This window comes from Festucalex cinctus, chromosome 2, assembly GCF_051991245.1.
Source record: "Festucalex cinctus isolate MCC-2025b chromosome 2, RoL_Fcin_1.0, whole genome shotgun sequence".
Classification (NCBI taxonomy): Eukaryota; Metazoa; Chordata; class Actinopteri; order Syngnathiformes; family Syngnathidae; genus Festucalex; species Festucalex cinctus.
The window spans coordinates 11,697,410-11,717,153 of record NC_135412.1 but is presented as its reverse complement, the minus strand read 5'-3'; the positions used below and the strand labels follow the sequence as shown (position 1 = coordinate 11,717,153).

General features: G+C 38.8%; 1 protein-coding gene across 3 annotated transcripts in view; it reads left to right on the top strand.

The window, feature by feature from the left end:
* Positions 1-16,165, top strand: part of LOC144013718 (chemokine-like protein TAFA-1) — a 47,445-nt gene extending 31,280 nt beyond the window's left edge. For all 3 annotated transcript variants that reach the window (XM_077512882.1, XM_077512880.1, XM_077512881.1), the window contains exons 3-6: positions 11,323-11,463; positions 13,132-13,256; positions 13,402-13,491; positions 15,382-16,165. In XM_077512882.1, the coding sequence (XP_077369008.1) occupies positions 11,323-11,463; positions 13,132-13,256; positions 13,402-13,437 (302 nt within the window). In that variant the 3' untranslated portion in view covers positions 13,438-13,491; positions 15,382-16,165. The remainder of the gene's footprint in view (positions 1-11,322; positions 11,464-13,131; positions 13,257-13,401; positions 13,492-15,381) is intronic.
* Positions 16,166-19,744: the final 3,579 nt, after the last annotated feature.

The window sequence follows — 19,744 nt, the reverse complement described above, 5'->3', positions numbered from 1 at the left end:
GTCCACTACAGAGGACATTTTTTAAAACCTAAATGCTTGGCTCAAATACAGTTAGAATAATTCAAACAATACTTTAATGTGTGCTTAAGAGTCATAGAAAACATGCTAACAACATTTAAAGCCTATTTTTTTTTTCAATAAAAAGTGTTATACAGTACACTTACTTGTCCTCTTCCCTAAAAAGTGCTTGCACTGAGGGAAGCCATTTTCTTTTATGATGCAATCAAAGGTAGCAAAACCTTACACATTTGGTATCATTGGAAAGCTCTGAATGTCCTCTATAGAGCACAAAATGAGTTAATTCAATTGTATGCACTGGGTGGGAGACGTTCAGGTTTAAAAAGGTCCACTACAGAGGACAAATTTGAATCGCTGGTAGTCAGGAGGATATGAATTTCCATCCAATTCATAATCATTATGTAGACCCAAATGTTTTGCTGTATTAAACAGTATTAAAGCTAAGAAAATCAATGCTATAATGGAAAAAAAAGGATATATCTATTTTTATTTTTTTCTCTAGGTAACATTTAAATTAGGGCTGGACTATTGGTAGTCATTTTGTATTGAACTGAGTATCACTGCCTTTCAGTGAATTTTACAGCTGTCTTTGTCCATTAAAGCAATGGTGACAGGACACACCCAACATGAAACTGACTGGTGAAGTTATCCCAAATCTGTCACAAATTTGAGATAAATAAGCATTTTTTTAAATCATCGGAAAAGACCAAATAAAAACTGTTACTTGCAGTCCTATTTTTTTATTACATTTAAGGCGTAATAGATGATAAAAACGTAAACCGTCACACAATGGGGCTCGTTAAATGTTTTATGAAAAAAGGATGTAAAGCAGCATCTTAGTAACCTTTTACAAGCTGCCCTCCTGTGCGCATGCCATCCATCGTCAAAGGTCATTTAGCCGTTGTATTATGCATTATTACACAGTTTACATTGCTTACACACGCTGGCACCAAGCACAGACAGCGAGGAGCAAGCAGTCACATCAGGCCAGCCAGCAGCTGGTCTCGAAAGGCTCCCCATCTATGGCAGCTTCCTTTTCTTCTCTCTGAATGTAGCACTCTCATCAAAGCTAGCCATCTAGAAATATGAAATAGCAGTCGTGGACGTGTGCCAGATGGGGGAAGGATTTTTTGATAGGACGGGTGCAACTTGACATTTAGAAGTGAGCGACTTTGCGGTGACAGAGGACACATTGATGCCTTTAAATGTTGCGTTTTTTGATAGGTGGCTGGCTGAAGAGGATAATGTGGAGTGTGTTTCTTTGTTTATATATGTTTAATGGGTGTGAAAAGGTGATGTGTGTTGCTGCAAGCTATATGTTCGCTACAAATGTCCCCACACTCACGGGGAGCCAGAGTTGTGCCTTTTGATTAGTCTCAGTCATGTGAAACGAATGAAAAACACACAATTATTGCTTCATCAGTTTGTACGCGTAAGAAATACTTGGCCGGCCTTGCTATGATTTTAAAAGATTTTAGTTTAGGTCCATTCTCATGGCTGACATGTTGTCAGAAATATTGTGAATTTGTGCTTCACTGTGTGCTTTTGTCAGCAATTGCAACGTGCTCTTTGCTGGTAACTTGTTCTGATGTTTCTATCACTATCCTGTGCCTCATTTCGACATGTTCCTAATCTGAAATTCTTCTCAAGCCTTCACTTCAACTTCAGTTGTCAGATATAGTCTAACTCTTTCCTTTAATTGTTTACTCCAACATGTACGTCGTCCATTTTTTTTCTTTTTTTCCAGCTTCAAAACAAATTTGTCTCACAGTTTATCGAGCAATGTGTCACTTCTCTTGCATTCCGGAATAACAAAAGCACTACAGGGATTTATGTTTTCACCGAAGACAGGGAGAAAACAATTTGACAACACGCAGTCACATATTTTGGTCCTCCATCTGCATTAATTTGACTTTCGGCTGGCAGGGCCCCAGTCGCCTGCTGGCTTGTGGAGAAAGCGGAGCCTATTATGGGTCACCTTGGATGCGTTTCTCATTAAAAGGTGACAGGCATGTTGCTCAGAAACACAGACCGCAGTGGTCCGGAGATCGGAACCTGCGGTCTGTTTTTAAATGACTTTCAAAATGAAAATAATTAACCGCAGGGTCACACAGGCCTTGAGAAAACGGTGGCATCACAGGGCAGTTCAGTCACATTTCCACCACTGAGATAAAATACCACTCTGCGGCAAGGCTATTTTAGTTAACGAAGACTAATGAAATAACTAAAAATAAAATTCAAAAAACATTTTCGTTAATGAAATAAAATGAACGAAAACTAACTGAAAATACATTTTGCATTTATAAAACTAACTAAAACTAACTATAATTATAGAGAAAATGTCCTTTGTTTTAGTCTTTGGTGATTCATTTAATACATTACCCTGTGGGGATGATTATAAATGTGATTTTAAGTATGTTTATTTTTCAACATTAACCAGAATAAGGACATTTGAAAGTGTGTCACGCAGAAGCGACGTCATCTAGCACCAGCCAATAGAAAAGCACCTTCAGATGATGTCACTCCTAGGTGACAATTTTGCATGCTTGAATTTTGGCTTGGCTCGGCTCGCTTGCTTTTTCATTTACCTCAGTCAGCCAAAATACGTTTGGTAAGAAATGTGTTACTTTTTTGGTGTTTATTAAATATTGCACACTAATAATACACTTTTTTTTTTTTAAACAAAAACTACTGAAACTAACTAAAACTACCAGAACCGCCCTCAAAACTAATTAAAACTAACTTAAAAAAAAGCTTGTGAGGGAACGCAAAGTTATTTTTTTCGCCTACCATGTCACCTTCGCTGCGCCGTAAACACTTCCGGGTCATCTTCCATGTGAACAAAACCGACAAGGTTGGAACGTTTGTAAACATGAAACAAAACAGTGGGAAAGATTTCCCAAAGCGACTCGGATGGAGCATGTATTTTTCCACTGCTTTGTTTACGCGTCGCTTTTGGGGGGGGGGGGGGGGGGGGTCGTCTGTGAATAAGCGAATCCACATTTAATTAAATAATGTTATAGTTTTAGTTTTATAAAGTACAGTATCTTCACCTTCGTAAAGTAATGGCCTGAGCCGTATTTTGACAACAACAAAAATATATTTTTAACTTAAACATCACCTCATGATGTCCCCAAACAGATCATTCAATTCTACCCATGAATTGAAATTATTAAAGTTGGTTCAGATCTTATAGGATGTGATTTTTCTGATTATAAAACACATTAAAAACATGTTTGTTTGTTTTTTGACAGGGGCAAGAAGGAATTAAATGCAATTATAGGTCAATTCAATGGCTTCAACTGGTATCTCAATGCTTCACTGTACAAAAGAAAGTCACTCATGTAGAACTAAATTGTACTGTTACTGTTTGATGGGCTATATAATGAAGCAGTGAATGCTGCCAATCACTGGCCCCAAAAGCCCGGGCTGAGCAGCAGGTTACCGCATTGAGCCCGTGAGGCTTTTCATTTCGTACACTGAATGAACAGTCATTGCTGCCCACTCACTCATTAAATCCACACTTGGAATATTAAGATTTAACCAATGATACATACTGCACACGATGTTTAAGTCCCCTATATATGTATAACGTAGTTAGGCAGTGTGTTCATGTTGGAGTAGTGTTGCTATTCAAATGGTAGCTGTACTGAGCACCTCCAGAGACAACCACACAGTCTGGCCTCATTACACTCGACGCCAACTCATTGCATAGTGGCATTTCTATTGTGATAGACTGGCCAATTTTCCTCACACGATGCTGTGTTTTGTCACGTTTGAAGAACCATTCGCAGGTCCCAAAAGAACATACTTCACATTCATTAGGAACTGCAACTGTGGAGCCAATGGAACTGGAGCGCACGTTCCATAATTGAACATACATGATTTTACAGCATTTCTCTGCTTGTCAGTGCTGGGAAGTAACATTGTAGAATGAATTTGTTACAATATTTAAAGTAGAAGTCAAGTCAACAATTTCTTGACAATAATATGTTCAATGTGCCCCCACAAGTCTAAATGCAGTATTCTGATCAGTATTGTATTTGTGGAATAAGAATTTAGCAGAAACATCCACCCGTTTCTATCCATCTCCGGAGGTGGCCATTTTGTCTACGTGCTGTCGACTGAAAATGCCATCATGGTGCTTAGAAGCTCCGCTTGCAAACGTCACATGACCCAACCTAGAAAACGGGTCAGTCGTGACAGTCTTTACCTGAGCCCTGTGATGTAAAATTTATTTACTTGTAAAAAAAAACAAACAAACAAAAAAAAAAACTTGTATACTCACTTAAAAATGTTTGCTTTGTTCTTGTTTTTGTTACCTTGTTATTTACTGCACAGATTATTTCTGTTTCATGTACAGCACTTTATATACAGCAATGCCTGTTTTTAAAGTGCTTTATAAATAAAGTTGAGTTGAGTTGAGAGTCATGTTCAGTCGACAACAAGTGGCAAAATGGCTGCCCCCTGAGATGGATGAAAACGGGTGGATTTACAGACACAATATTAATCAGAATGCCATGCTTAGACTAGTTGGAGGCGTATAAAACATGTGATTGTAAATTATTTCTTTTGTCTTGACTTTTATCTTTAAATACATTTTTCAGTTGGCTGCGTATTTATTGTTACGATGACTTGGGCGGTTGCCTTGAGATACAAGTTTAATTCGTTCCTCCCCACCCAAAACACATATCTAAAGTATTAACGCAGATGGAGGATCGTGGCTAGCATCAGCTTGTTTACAGGGCTAATGCTAGCTTAGTAATGCTAGCTTAGTAATGTTTGCGCTGCTATTTTGTCAAAGCTGGTTGTATTCTCTGTAATTATCACGACTACAGACTTTAAAAATCGCATGCCATCATTAATGGCCTTGTTTGACATCCGTGTTGTGCGTTAATGAGGGGTGCAGCTTTGTTAAGAGATTGGGGGTGAAATGAGGCTACATTCAAATTGTCAGTAGTAAACCAGCAGACATCCACTTAAGTAAAGGAGTTGAATAATATTTCTATTTGTTTATTTATTTATTTATTTATTTATTTACTTACTTACTTAGGCCTACTTATTTTTGACACCACTGCTGATTTTCCGTAACTCATTATTTAATGCAGTGCCACAGTTTGGCGCAGCACGAGTACCATGTGTGCAGAAAAGGGGCGTTTCAATTCATCTCTGACTGATTTTCATGTACTGAACTAAGGGGGAAAATCATAATCTCCATCGCATGTTGTGCCGGAGGGCTTATTAAAACACATTTTACAGAAAATGTCAAGACACTGTTACATCTTGATGTGCAACCGTAGCTAAACTGCCACTTTGCGATGAAGTAAAACACAACAAAGAACAAGAAATATGTCTGACATGAATCAAGGCGCCGTCATGATAAGCCTGGAACTATTTCAAGTCTTTTCCCCCATTATTGTTCAGTTAGCTGATCTATGTAATGTGATGAGACCCAAAGCAATTTAGAAATCACAAAAAAAACGCGCGGACTTAGAACCCATGTCACTATCACAGGAGGTAATGAATTCTTTGATGTGAAACTGTGCAAATGATAGTTTTCTGATGTTGGAAAAATCTGCTCACTGCTCTGAAATGAGGCAGATACATCTGCAGTGAGAATGTTAAAATAAATTACATCAGCGCTTAAGCATCAAAGTTGATATTTGACCTCAGTAACAGCAGATGAGAAGCATCTTGCTACAAAGTCTTGTCGTGATTTATATAATATATATATATATATATATATATATATATATATTTGCCTTCCATTTCTTTCATTTACAACTGAAATTACTCAGCAAAGATGTAACCAAGAAAATGCAACTTGGTCTTGGTCCAAGTTCTTTCGATCACAACAATTTTTATTAGATCGAGTTACACTTATGGAACTTCATATATTGAGATATAAAGTATGAAAGTGCAATTCACTTTTTTCATTAGTTTAAATGCTTGTCTCTCAGCATTCACACAATAAATTGCTTGACTGGGGGAATAAATATTCATTTGCATCACAACATTGGAACTGTGTGTGTGCGGGACTGTGTGCGTGCGTGCGTGCCTGTGTAATTTTGCTTCATTGCCCCAAACTGCTTCTTGGTTTACCGTTTTAAATGAGTCCGTAACAATCAGACTTGACACAACCTCTTCAAATTCGTATCATTTCAGACCCTGACTTGCAATAAGGAGAAATTCTATCAATGCCATGGTGACCCCAGTCAGTGGTTTATAATTATGCTGGACTAGCCAGGGCACTTCACAAGTGTAAATGTAGTGCTCATGTGTGGTGATATAATGTTGTTTTTCACGAGTTTAGTTTTAGACATGAGTCACCGCTCCTCCCCGACTAGATCAGAACTTAAGCATGTTAGCTTGCATCAGCAGATGTCCGGAGCAATTGCGACGTGCATTTTGCTAGCTAGCAATGCCTATGCTCAAATACATCTTCCCTTTGAATAGTCCACTGTTGCGGCCGCTTTAGAGCACCTTGTTGTCACGGCATGAAACACCCTGCGACGATTCATTGGGATATATTAGCTTCTTTTTTTTTCAGGTCATAGTACAGTTTGATTTTTCAAGATTTTGAAGGCTAATTCTTTTACTCGTGCAAATTTGGAAGGGTTGCTTACAACACCGAATTCACTGTGATGTGTCAGATTTAGAACATGTGGATAATTTTTACTTTATTAGGACTTTAATTTTGTTTGTTTTGTTTGTCTTGACTTCTCTTTCCTCTGACAATGCCTGTGTCACTTATATGTTGTAATAATATTCACAGTGGTTCTTAACCTGGGTTCAATCAAACCCCAGAACTTTGGTGAGTCAGTCTCAGGCGTTTGGCGGAGTTCAAGACACACACCTGACTCAAATTATTCGGAAAGATCCGCGCCATCATTGGCTGAAGGTGAGCACACTACATTTATTGGCCTTTCTGTGCAGCAGGGAATTTGGTCCGCTCAGTAGTCGACTTGTGGCTGTTGTGATGGTATGTCGAGTGATTTCGTTGTTATTATAATCCCATCATACTAACTATGTTGAGCAAAAAAATGGTCAGATGAATACGTGCAATATGAGTTCACATGTATAACAGAACTTACGGTATTCCACAAGGCTCAATTCTGGGGCCTCTGCTGAAGTGTCTGTTGCCCCTGGGTTCCAGATTAGGAAATGGCTGCAGTTGTTTTGAAGTGCTCTATAAATAATATATAGAGTTGAGAGATGGAAGTCAGCATCCTAATTTCATGATTTGCAATGCCAGGTTATTAATTCTATTCTAACACGACTAACTCTAGCAAAGCTAAAGAAAGCTATAAATAAATATAACAAGATGCTTTCTGAATTCAAGGTGAGGAGAGCCAAATTCAATAAAAAAGGCTGCGATTCCTGTTCATTTTCTTCATCAGATAATCTAATACCTATGTCTTAAATTTGAATGCATTTATTTTATTTTATTTTTCAATAAAGATGGGTGCAGTGAATTCACATAGGAAACTGGTGGGGTTCCCAACAAGATTAAGAACCACTGTCTTATAATATAGTATAAGGGTAATATAAAAATATTGCTTCTTCTGATCAACCTGATGCACAAAAGAAATGACTGCAACCAGATTTGACCACATTTCAATATTTTCCAATCACTCAACTCCATTGTGCAGAATATACTGTAAGAAACAAGGCAAATCAGCCTTGTAAAACAGGAGTTCATTTGCAACACATGACTTTTTCAGAGCTATAAATGAGACGGAGGCGCAGCCTGTATGTGGTAGCCTCGTTACCTGCCAGTTTCTGGCCTCAGTGTAATGAAGATGGCTGCACCAGAAAGAGAGCAGCTCCAGTTGAGACCTTGTGCACCAACTCTGACCCGCTGCATGAAAATTCCTGAGACACCGTCAATCAAAATGTTCCTGGACACACACGAAAACACGCACGCACACGCACCTACACACTCACACACTGTGAAGACAATTATAATCTTATATAGCACTTGTCCACCACCCGCCACGCGTTTTTCCCCTCCTGTGAGACATTTACGACAAACATGCAGCAGAGCAACATCATTTTGTTTAAATGCTGTGGGTGTACCTGCTGGAGATACCACGCTGATGAGCATTACTTTTTGATTTTAATGTATTCTTCGGAGGTGATGATTTCCAAATATAGAGTTATCTTTGCTCTGTTTGCTACCGACAAGCCATGCAAGTTAATTCTGTTGCGCCGCGTGTTTTTTAATAGATCAAAGAAGAAATCTGGGGCTGTCTTCTGCAATTACGGCAATGCATTAAGAAGAACAAACCCCTGTGGGCTGTTGTTTTCAAATGATGCCCCACTGCTTCCGCTGGTACATCACGATTAACGTTGCACATGCATGCCCTTTTGTTGAATGCATCAGACAGCCAGAAACATTCTCCCAGACCGGCTCCAAGAATTAAACCCAGTGGCATCTTCTCCAAAAACCCTCTCCACAACACAGAGAGTAAATGTAGACACGTAAATTCATTATTTCATGGTTATTTCGTTGCTTATTTACAAAAACTAAATGTGTCTGGTCGCCAGCCAGCAACCATTAAAGTCGATCAAAATTGTAGTTGGTTTACTTTTTAATGTAACTTGGAGCTGTGTCTCACTATTGGCAGGAACATGACCGGAAAATGTTATTTCATTGCTTCCAATATAGCAACCTATATAATAAAGCATAGAGAAATTGCCAGGCTTCTTCTTGTCTGTTTACAAATGTCCACTCACCGAGAAGAATAATTCCTACAATTAGCGACATGCAGTTCATCCTAATGGGTTGATAAGTGTGAGGAATGAGGGAATCAAGTGCATGAAAGTCGAGTCATCTACTTCCACCCTGCAGGTCAAGTAGGGCTGTGTTGACTAATCCCCAAAGGAGCTCACATGATGGCACCATTATGTCAACACAGAACTATTTGCTAGTGGAATTAAAGCTAGTTTTTGGCTGACTTGACTTTTTGTGGCTTGGGCATATATACTTGTAATAGTGGCCCCTGCTACAGAATAAATATCAGTGAGGAAAGACTACCATAGAGTTATTATTTATTTATTTTTGTTTGTTTGTTTTTCCAAAATTGAATATAATTGGAAACATTACAACAACAACAAAATCAGCTACCAAATGATAGAATTACCAAATGATAGAATTGCTCAAATTATTTTGGTCAAATCTTTTTTTTTGTTCAAGTCACAGAATTATGTGGCAGTCAGGCGTCCAGTGAGTTTGCATGAGTATGTATGAAGTGCACATAAACCCACACTTCACAAATTTATTGAGGTACTTTATCGATCATTTGGGAACATTTCTACATTATATCAAAGGCATGGATGGATGGATGGACGGATGGATGGATGGATGGATGGACGGATGGATGGATGGATGGATGGATGGATGGATGGATGGATGGATGGATGGATGGATGGATGGATGGACGGACGGACGGACGGACGGACGGACGGACGGACGGACCTCTTCTTCTTTGGAAGACATGACATTCAAGATTCCCTAAAACAATTTGAAATGTGGACTCGTCAGACCGCACAGTAAACTTTCTCACTTTGCGTAAATCCATCTCAGATGGATTTACTATGTTTTATTTATTTATTTATTTAGTTTTATTTACTATGATTTACTATATCCCATGCAGGGAAGCTGGCAGCATTTCTGAGTGTTATTGATTCTGCACTGCATATGGCTTTTGCTTTGCATGGTAGAGTTTTAACTTGCCTTTGACTATACTTCTCAAAGTGGTGAACTTCACTGTATCGTTGCTTGTGAACAATGGAGCCTTTTGGGGATACTCCAACTATCCCCCAATCATGAGTCTCACCTGTTTCCAATTAACCTTGTCACTTGTGGAATGTTTGAAGCAGGTTTTTTTTTTTTTTTAATAACTATTTCTCAACTTTCACAGTCCTTGGGCTCTGGGTGGAGGAGTGAACTGTCACTTACCGTCAGTGCCGGTTGACATGGGCTTGCCTCCCCACCTGGGAGACCATGTTTGTTTTTGTGAGTGAGTGGCAAAAAAATAATAATAAATAGTTTCCCAGTCCTTTTGTTGCCCCTGTGTCTACTTTTTTTTTGGATCGTGTTGAAGGCATCAAATTCAAGGTAAGACAGAATTTGCAAAAAAACAAAACAAACAACAACAACAGTAATGTTTATCACTTTGAACATTCAGTATAGTATTTGTAATGTACACAGTTGAATACAGGTTAAAATTATTTGCAAATCATAGTATTCTGTTCTTATTTATGTTTTTCACAGTCTAGCTTCATTGGAATTGTGGTTTGTGCTTTAAATTGTGGGAAAATCGGAAAATGTCTCCCGGAATGCAAAACCACCGCCGAATATAGTATGACATGTACATGCCCTGTGATAGGTGATGAGTCCAAGGACACCTAAATCAGCTGGGATAGACTCCAGCTTTCATGTGACCCTGAATAGGATAAGCACTGCAGGGAATGGATGAATGAAGCAACCCGGCAGAATGAATACATAAGATTATGACTGATCAAGGTGTTGGCTGCTTCGAGGAAAATCTTCTGCATCTGAGCACACTCGCAAAAGGAAATATTCAAATATAGCAGGGGAATACATGCAAACGGGGGCGCATTTACAAAAGCGGCAGCTCATTGTCAGACATCACTTTATTGCCAATATACCAGCTACACCTTTGGGCCCCTTCACCTCTTTCTCTTCTCGGCCCTCGATCTTGTGTCACGCTGGCGGCTGTAATTGTCACATGGTCCTTTTGCAGCGCTACTCTCAGGAGTGGAGAGTCTGAACGCGGTGGGTGGGTCGACTGCACTCGGTCCAGGCTTCCCATCCTTTGGGGAGCAGCTCGTAGCTTGGTGATAATTGCACGTGTTCATATTCATGATGACCCTGAAGCAGACCTCTTCTCCCACTAATAGAAAGTCTTTCTTTTCTTTTTTTCCTGTACGCACACACATCTCCTCATCATCGCTCCACGTCAATAAGCTGCAGGGGCTTCAAAGAGTGTACGCCGCAGACTTATTATTCATGTTTACAGTGATATTTGTAGTGTTCTTGCCCCATGAAATTTGGCAGTTATTATAAATGATTCATGTAACGGGAATTTGTGGATGAATATTGTTCACACAAACCATTTCACCTGAATGACGCAAACTCCAACATGAGGACAAATATGATTAAATGGATGAATAAAAAGGAAACCCAAACAAAGGCGCTCTCGGGAAGCAGAATGTTGTTTTAGCTCACCCCCTGAGATGTCGATTTAATGTACTGTTGTTTGTTTTCCTCATCAGAGGGGGGCACGTGCGAAGTAATTGCTGCTCACCGATGCTGTAATAAGAATCGTATTGAGGAGCGCTCACAAACCGTCAAGTGTTCTTGCCTGCCGGGGAAGGTGGCTGGAACCACCAGGAACAGACCTTCATGTGTTGATGGTGAGCCATGCACCCTTACAGGTCCACAATAAGCCACCAGAAGTGTTGTTTGAGCAATTTTATAATGACCAAATTAATGTTTCTTCAAATTTGAGTGGATAAAAATAGGATACAAAAGCAAGAATATTATTTTTACGGTATATTTGTTGCATGTCTGCTTCACACTCAATGATATCCAACCTTTTCTTTTTTTTGAGGGGATGTCTAATAAGAGCACAAAATGAGTGGCTGCTTGTATAGTTGAGTAAACAGTTTTGAAGTTCATTGGCACCAATTGAGTTTTTGTTTCTCCTTGCAAGTTATGAATTGAGGAGGAGGAGGGAGCATGGGGGGAAGTTGGGCAAAAGGGACACAGTTACAGTTACACTGATGCCTTTGCATTGTACTTAAAAACTTTGCTTTTTTCTTATACCTTTGATTAGGGACTTTTAAACAGCTTTAATTATTTTTTTTTTCCTTTTTAATTATTATTTTTATGATTATTTTAAACTTATGTTAAATGTATTAAAGTTTGTTGAATTTTCAGGTTGTTATTGTATGTTCTTTTTAGTAAATTCTGTAACCTATTTTCATTTATTTTTCTTCCTCTGAATGTTAACTATTGTTTCTTGATGCTTATGTGTTGTCTTTCCTTGTGTAAAGCACACTGAGTTGCCTTGTGTATGAAATGTGCTATACAAATAAACTTGCCTTAATAAAATGTGTTGTTTAGGCGTCGCCGTGTACTAGTTAGCCCCAGGGACAACATGAGTAGCCCATGAGTCCGTTCTAAAAATAGTTCAACAGTGACAGAAGAGGAATGTTAACATTTATTTATTCATTTGTTTATTCCGATATGATATATGTTGTTTAAAAAATAAAGCAGCTTGTGTTCAATTGTGAGAAAAAAAAAGGTATTTTTCACAAATATTAAAAAAAAAAAAAAAAAAAAAAAGGACATTTTAGAGCTGTAATTGTCATACCATAATACAGTGATATTTTTGCTCACGGTTATATCTTCAGAATCTATTATCAGCCCATGCCTGCATATGACGGCAGACAATCAGCCCCTAATGCTATGTTTAGTAGACCACAGGCAAGAGTGGAAAAAAACAAACAATTAAGTGACAAGCATTGAATGAGTGGGTTGTTGATATACAATGCTGCTGTACTGTTTTGCCAAATGTCAGCTGCACTATCCACACACAAAAAGGGCACACTGTCAACTATAGAACCTCTCATCCACACCTTCCATCATTACTCCCTTTTGCAAATATTCCTGCAATCCGCAAAATGGCAGCAGCCTTCAGAAATGTGTCAATCTCAGCTTTGACAGACTCTCACCATAGCACATTATGACCCATTTACTGTCTACCTGCCCTGTATTTAAGGCAATTTTCTACCCCATTGGCATAAACGTGGGCCACATTATACTCACATCTACCACTCAATCCTTGAAAAGCACCACTTTCACCCTTCTGCCCATTTGAAATGCACATGTATCTAATCAAGAAAGAATATATATAAAAAAAAAAAAAGGCATGCACAGTACAAGACAAATTACTGGCCAGGTTACTTACTGCCAACTTGTGTGTGTATGTGTGTTAGTTTTAAAATGCCTGGCAGGAGCTGGATTTGCAGTTTGTTAGACACCTACGTTACTGTCTCTCTTGTCTTTGCTGCCCGTAGCGTCCATCGTAATTGGGAAGTGGTGGTGTGAGATGGAGCCTTGCCTGGAGGGAGAAGAATGCAAGACGCTCCCTGACAACTCAGGCTGGATGTGCTATGCAGGCAACAAGATCAAAACCACGAGGGTAAGATAACCTCGCTTGACCGCAGGAAACAAGACGTTAAGGCAGAGATATGTACCGCAGCGAGAAAAATGCTTGAGCATTGAATACGACCGGTGGATGTCACAGTCTAACGAACGCCTATTTGGCCTTTCTTCCCCCAACCCAGAACACTCAGCCATACACAACGTCATCTACTTACTGAGGCTTTGTGAGACGCTGGCAATCGAACGTCTTTGGTGCACAGCTTGAAATGCAGGTAATTTCTGATACTGGAAACAATTGCAATTTATGTTTGAATATTTACACACTCTGGCTTTTCCATTTCATAAACTCACATTGAAGAGCAGTATGAAAATATGCGCCCTTAAGAATATAGTGGTGTCTTGAAAAACAACCTGATTTACATATTTTCCAGATACGAGCCGTCATTCGGCTGACATTCTGCTCAGCAAAAATTTGAGATACAAGCGTTGTGTGGTGGGAGTGAACTCGACTCACTTCACAGCAAGCAGCAGTGTGACGCATAGTGAACAACTCTTCAACAAAGACGCGTCAAGCTGTTTAATGCCACTCCAAGATGAAGTTCACTGTCAAATCATTAAGCATAAAACAAAGAATTACACATTGAGTATTTAAGCAAAACACATAAGTTTGCTTAACTAAGAAGTCAATTAGCTTCATACTGCAAAACGGATGGGCTAACGAATCGCATCTGTGTTGCGGTTTTATAATCCAACAAATATTTGAACTTAAAGCAACAGGTGGACAGATGATATAACAATACTCACAGACATGTTTTATTCAACTTTGGTGAAAAAAAATAATTATTGTATTTAATTTCTTTATTACTTTAACAATTTATTGTGCTGAAGTGTGTTCAGCTAAAGAGTGTGTCATTATATATTGTCACTGACCATATTCCAGATAGCCAATTCAGTTTCATAGTAGGGATGTAACGATATCCAAACGTCACGATACGATATTATCACGATATGAAGGTCACAATACGATAATTATCACGATACTTGGGGGGGCGGGGGGGGGGGGGGGGGGGGGGGGGGGGGGGGGGGGGCGCGCGTTGGCGATATTTAAAAAAGATCACAATATTGTAAAAAAAAAAAAAAAAAAAAAGAGCTCACACTAGAAAAAAAGCACAATATTGTGCTTTTGCATAACAGCAATGCATATAAACCATCTACAATCTCTAATAACAGTGAGGCTCTTGCTTGCTAATGCAAGCACACATTGATCCCTTCACAAGCAAATTAAGTTCCCCTTCATCTGACAATTAGCATAGATTTTAAACATAGAAGGCCAAAACATCCCTAATGAAAATGAAATTGCACTAATAAAATAGCCACTCGAGGGTGCAAGAACTGCACAAATGGAAATTAACCTGACTTTTTTTTTTAAACAGATGTGGTCCTTTTAAATATTGCGAACATGACGACGACGATATTGTGGCAGTTTTAATATCACGATATCACGATATTGCCCTTATCGTGACATCCCTATTTCATAGAGCAAAATATTAAAAAGTGCTCCCAGTATGATGATGTGCATTTGTACAGCACTGAAAACGGCAACCACAATAATTCACATATTATTACATTAATACCTTTTCGATGACATTGCTATCTAATGAAGTGACTTGCAAATAGACATTCATATACTGTCCCATAATTCCAGAGGTGGTAAACTTTGGGATAAATTGCATTTTGTGCAATATAGTTCTTATGTTTTCCCTTACTGTTTTTAATAAAAGAGAGACGCTACTTTTGGACTTTTATATGAGTTACATTCTGCTCGCAACTTATCGTGATAAAATTACATCATTATCGCTGCCATGTGAGACAGTTGTGCTGACATGTAAAATGCCAGCAAGTGAAGCATTGAGACGCACCCATGTTAATAATCTGACTGAGATGTTCTTGAACTCCTTTTTTTTTTTATGTGTGAAACATGATCAGATTTGAAATGATCATTCATCATCATGCAATAAATGTTTTCCTTTAATAAAGATTATTGGGAAAAGGTGACCAGTAGAGGGCAGCAAACCAGGGTTTTGCTTCACAGGTGCACGTAATACATAATGACATTGACATGTTCATTATTCCGCTAAAAGTGTTGTTGTTCTTCCTTTCAGCACTGTCGAAGGACCAAGAACTAATCATACAACAACTTTCTGTCGCTTAAAGACATGAACACTTCTCAGATTCAAGTGTACAAATTTGTAGAATACATAATGCACAACCCGCTCGAGGCTGCTGACGATACAGATGCTCTGGGCTGCCTGCGGGATCATCATCGTCATCATCATCATAACCTTGTTACAAATATTATTTCATCACTTTTTCAAAACTTTGAGATGGGACGTCAAATCAGGAGATCGTCTGGCATTTTACCTCAGACGCAAGTCGACAGGTATCTACTACGAAGCCCGGGGCCAGAGAGGAGACAGTAAAGGAGTTGACAGCCCTCAGGGTGTTCTTTTTTTAAAACATTGTGTAAAGAAAAAAAAATGTACATAAACTGTTTGTCTTTTATTGTGTACAAGAGTTTTATCTATGGTTGTGTGAAGCACGGAATGCAGCCAAAGCGAGAAGAAGCCCGATCGGAATCATTGAACAGATGTTTGGAAAGGGACATGACTTACTACAAGTTAAACCTGTGTGTCTTGATGCTGTACATTTTATTTCTCTGGTCCCTGTATGCCTTTGACCACCTCTTCAGCAGCTTTACCAGTCCAACTTGGTAACGTGTCACAGACCCCGATAATGATCTTGACTTGCCAAATATGTGATACCTGTAGGATGTTTTCAATACTTGAAATGCCTTATTTGTGTCGAAGCATTCAAAATGATGATATTGTACATATGAAGCCATATGTTAATATGTGATGAAGTGTCATTAAAGTCATTGTTCCTGTAGATGAATACCAGTGTATCGTTTGCATGCGATTGGCCTAACAAAACTTCTTCTAAATACTGTAAGGCTATATTGCTTGGACTGACGCTTTACGGAAATAGTTTGGCATTTGGCCGAGATAGACCTTTTTTTTTTCCCTCTCGCTTTCTTGCCAGAAAATGCTGCAGATGAGAGGCTTGATATGGGTAATGCTTTGCACGGCTTAACATTGAGACGGAAGCAGGGAGTTAAAAGGCAAGACAGGCTCATGGACAAGAGTAAGAAAATCTTTGCACACACTATTTGCTGCCTCTGTTCAAAAACGTGTTTATATTTATTTCTAACATCAAGAAATACATTAATATTCTCATTGTGTCATACCACCGATTTAAAATCCCCTTTTTTCCTATCTGCTTTGTTTATGATTGGAAAAAAATATCACTTTTTCTCAGTGATTAGGTTCATAATAGCATCTGCTGCCATCTGTTGTTTATTTAAACCAACTTGAGGACGGTGTACAACAGTTTGATTAAGAGCTGTGGGTCTTCAACCTTGGTTCGATCGTACCTCGGGGATTCGGTGAGTCATTCTCAATTGAGGTCAAGACATGTAGGCTTACCCACTGTGCATGTTAGTTCCGTTCACCACACTGGTATGATTCATCATGAAAAATCATTTTATTTTTCCAATTGCGTTTGGTTCAGTGAATATACATAGAAACTTGCAGGTCTCAGTACCTCCAAGAAAGTTTGGATGTATTTGATTGGATTAAAATTCTCAAACTTTTGTAAAGAGTCTGATACAAATGATGGACTGCTTGTGTTGCTCATGGCTCAAAGCAGAGTTTAATAGCCACGTCTGCTGACTTACATTTGTTTGTTTGTTTGTTGTTGTTTTAAATGAAGCTATATACTCACAGGGGAAGTTTGTAGTTCTACAGCTGCAAGCAAGATTTAAATGTAGCCATCTTTGACAGAATAGCTGCGCTAAGCTACCATTGGCACTTTAAAATAGCTAACGTTAGCAATGGCAACTACATTGACACCATGACTAATTTGTAATGGAGTTCTACTACAATGCTAAATGTTTTTAGTGTTTATTTTATGTGGGCAGGGTACCATACAAATAAAAGGGGGGATAATTGTACCTGTCAAGGAGAAAATTCAATATTTGTTTTCCACGTCAAATCATGAAAAATCTGGGTTTAAGTGGGGACAAAACATTAAAACAAAAACAAAAAAAAAGCAAAAAAAAAACATAGTTTTAACATTATATTTTTAACAGTGAGATTTTTTTTCTCCCAATTGCAAACTCCCCATTAAAAAGATTGCAAACTTAGAGTCTGTGCATATTCAGTAAAAATGTAGTCAGTCTCTAAACTCAGTTAATTTCAATTGCATTCTGTCAGAGATCTGAGGAAAACATACATAAAAGAACTGCTTTGTGTGGAAAATAGCACTCATGTTTGTATGCGCCACGCAGTGTAACCTTGAAGTCATACAGGATTCAAATAGCCTGAGGTTCATTAGGCTGGAAAGTGTTGGACTCTGGTTTCTGACTAAATGTTCCTTTATTTTGTTATGACATGGTATTTAGCCCCCCAAAAATGAAATCAACAGCCCTAAAAATATATATATATATTTTTTTATCTGCAGGCACAAAGGGGCACGTCAAATCCCATGCAGCTGTAACCATTACACATGCCTCTTGAATGTCATCGCAAAGCAAAGGTTATTCTCAGTTTTACTTTGCTACCTAATGTGAGATAAACTCACTGTTTTGATATGTATTTATGAGGCACCTGTTAAAACCAAATGCCACAATGCGTGATTTACAAGACAGATTTAAAAATGACATATGACAAATGTTTGTTGATGTAGTTCAGTGCAAGGGAGTGAAACTTGATTAAATAGTGTAATTAGGACTGATGCATCTTGTGATTGGCATATATTTAGAAATATCCATACTTTTAAAATACCGTATTTTCCGCACTATAAGGCGCACCTCATTATAAGGCGCACCTTCAATGAATGACATATTTTAAAACTTTTTCCATATATAAGGCGCTACAGTATAGGCTGGGGTTACGTTACGCATCCATTAGATGGTGCTGCGCTAAAGGGAATGTCAACAAAACAGTCAGATAGGTCAGTCAAACTTTATTAAAAGATTACAAACCAGCTTTCTGACAACTCCATTCACTCCCAAAATGAATAAACAGATGTTTTGTTATTTTCTCTTTTTGTATTAGCTAGCGAACCAAGATGGCGGGATCTTCTGCGCATGCGCGTCACCGATCGTGCAGGGTCACCGATAGCGTCTTGACAGCGAGACCTGTTGCGGCTCAATATTGATCCATATATAAGGCACACTGGGTTATAAGGCGCATGGTCAGCTTTTTTAGGTGTGCCTTATAGTGCGGAAAATACGGTAAATATTTTAGCCAGACCGTTATAGTCGATCATATTACAAAACAAGATGGTTACAAAAATGAATACCCCATCCAAAATATTCTATACAGCAAGTAGTCAAAATTCTGTGGCTGTTGATGCATATTGTAAATTATATCAACTAGTAATTGAAGAAAAGTAATTGTAAGCTCTAAAATCTTATATTGAGTTATCATATCTAAATGAAGGGTGAACAAGAAGAGGCACTGCAAGACTCACTCAACAGCCAAACCACACTTTTATCTGACTGCTTTATTCATCATTTCTGACTGTCTTTGATTCGTCAGTCTCAAATTACTGCATGTTTCATCATGTACTGCAAAATGACAATTTTTTGTGGTCTCATTTCTAAGAGTTACCGCTGTTCATGTTCTTACGGCTAGATGGAAATAGTGTTTAGATATTGCCTTGTTTGCTCCAGGCGCTCGCAGTTTGAGATTCCGTTTGAGATGTTTGCTAAATGGGACTAATGTGCGCAATATGTCAATAGGCAGTGTCCCAGTTTCAGTGTTCATTCAGCGTTGCTCTCCGGGCTGCAACTGAAGGCTCTGATGTCTTACATTCAAGCTGTGGAGCCAGCGAGAAATGAGACGCAAGTGATGGTGATGTGGCCTGACTTCTTAGTATGACACACCAGGGACGTCCTGGGAGTGCAGGGTCCCCACGGGTTCCTTGGGAAGACAAGAGCTCATTCAAAATGATTATAAAGTCAAGTCCTGCCTTGTGCTCCCAATTCAAGGCTCACTTTCTATGAATAACAAGGTGCGACTTAAATCAACAGGATATGTTAAGATGATAAAGTGCGCTGAGTGTGAAATAACCTAACGTAAACTCCCCACACACTAGTAATTATCTGCTTGAGTAAAGATCAATGTCTGAGAGAGGATTTTGTATTTGTACTGTTTCGAATAAAGCGCATGGGTGGGCGACAGACAAAGAACAAAAGGACACAGTGAAGAAATAAAAGCATACACCCAATTAAAAGTTGATCGTCCCTGATAATAAGTAAACAAAAAGAGGATTCAGTCGTTTCCCCCTCCCGATTGTGACGAGCGTCTCCGATGCAAAAAGGCGGGGCTGTGACCATTTCAAAGTCAAGGTAACGCAGGCCAAAATGGATTGTAATTAAAGTTGACATCAGGTGCCTCGTGC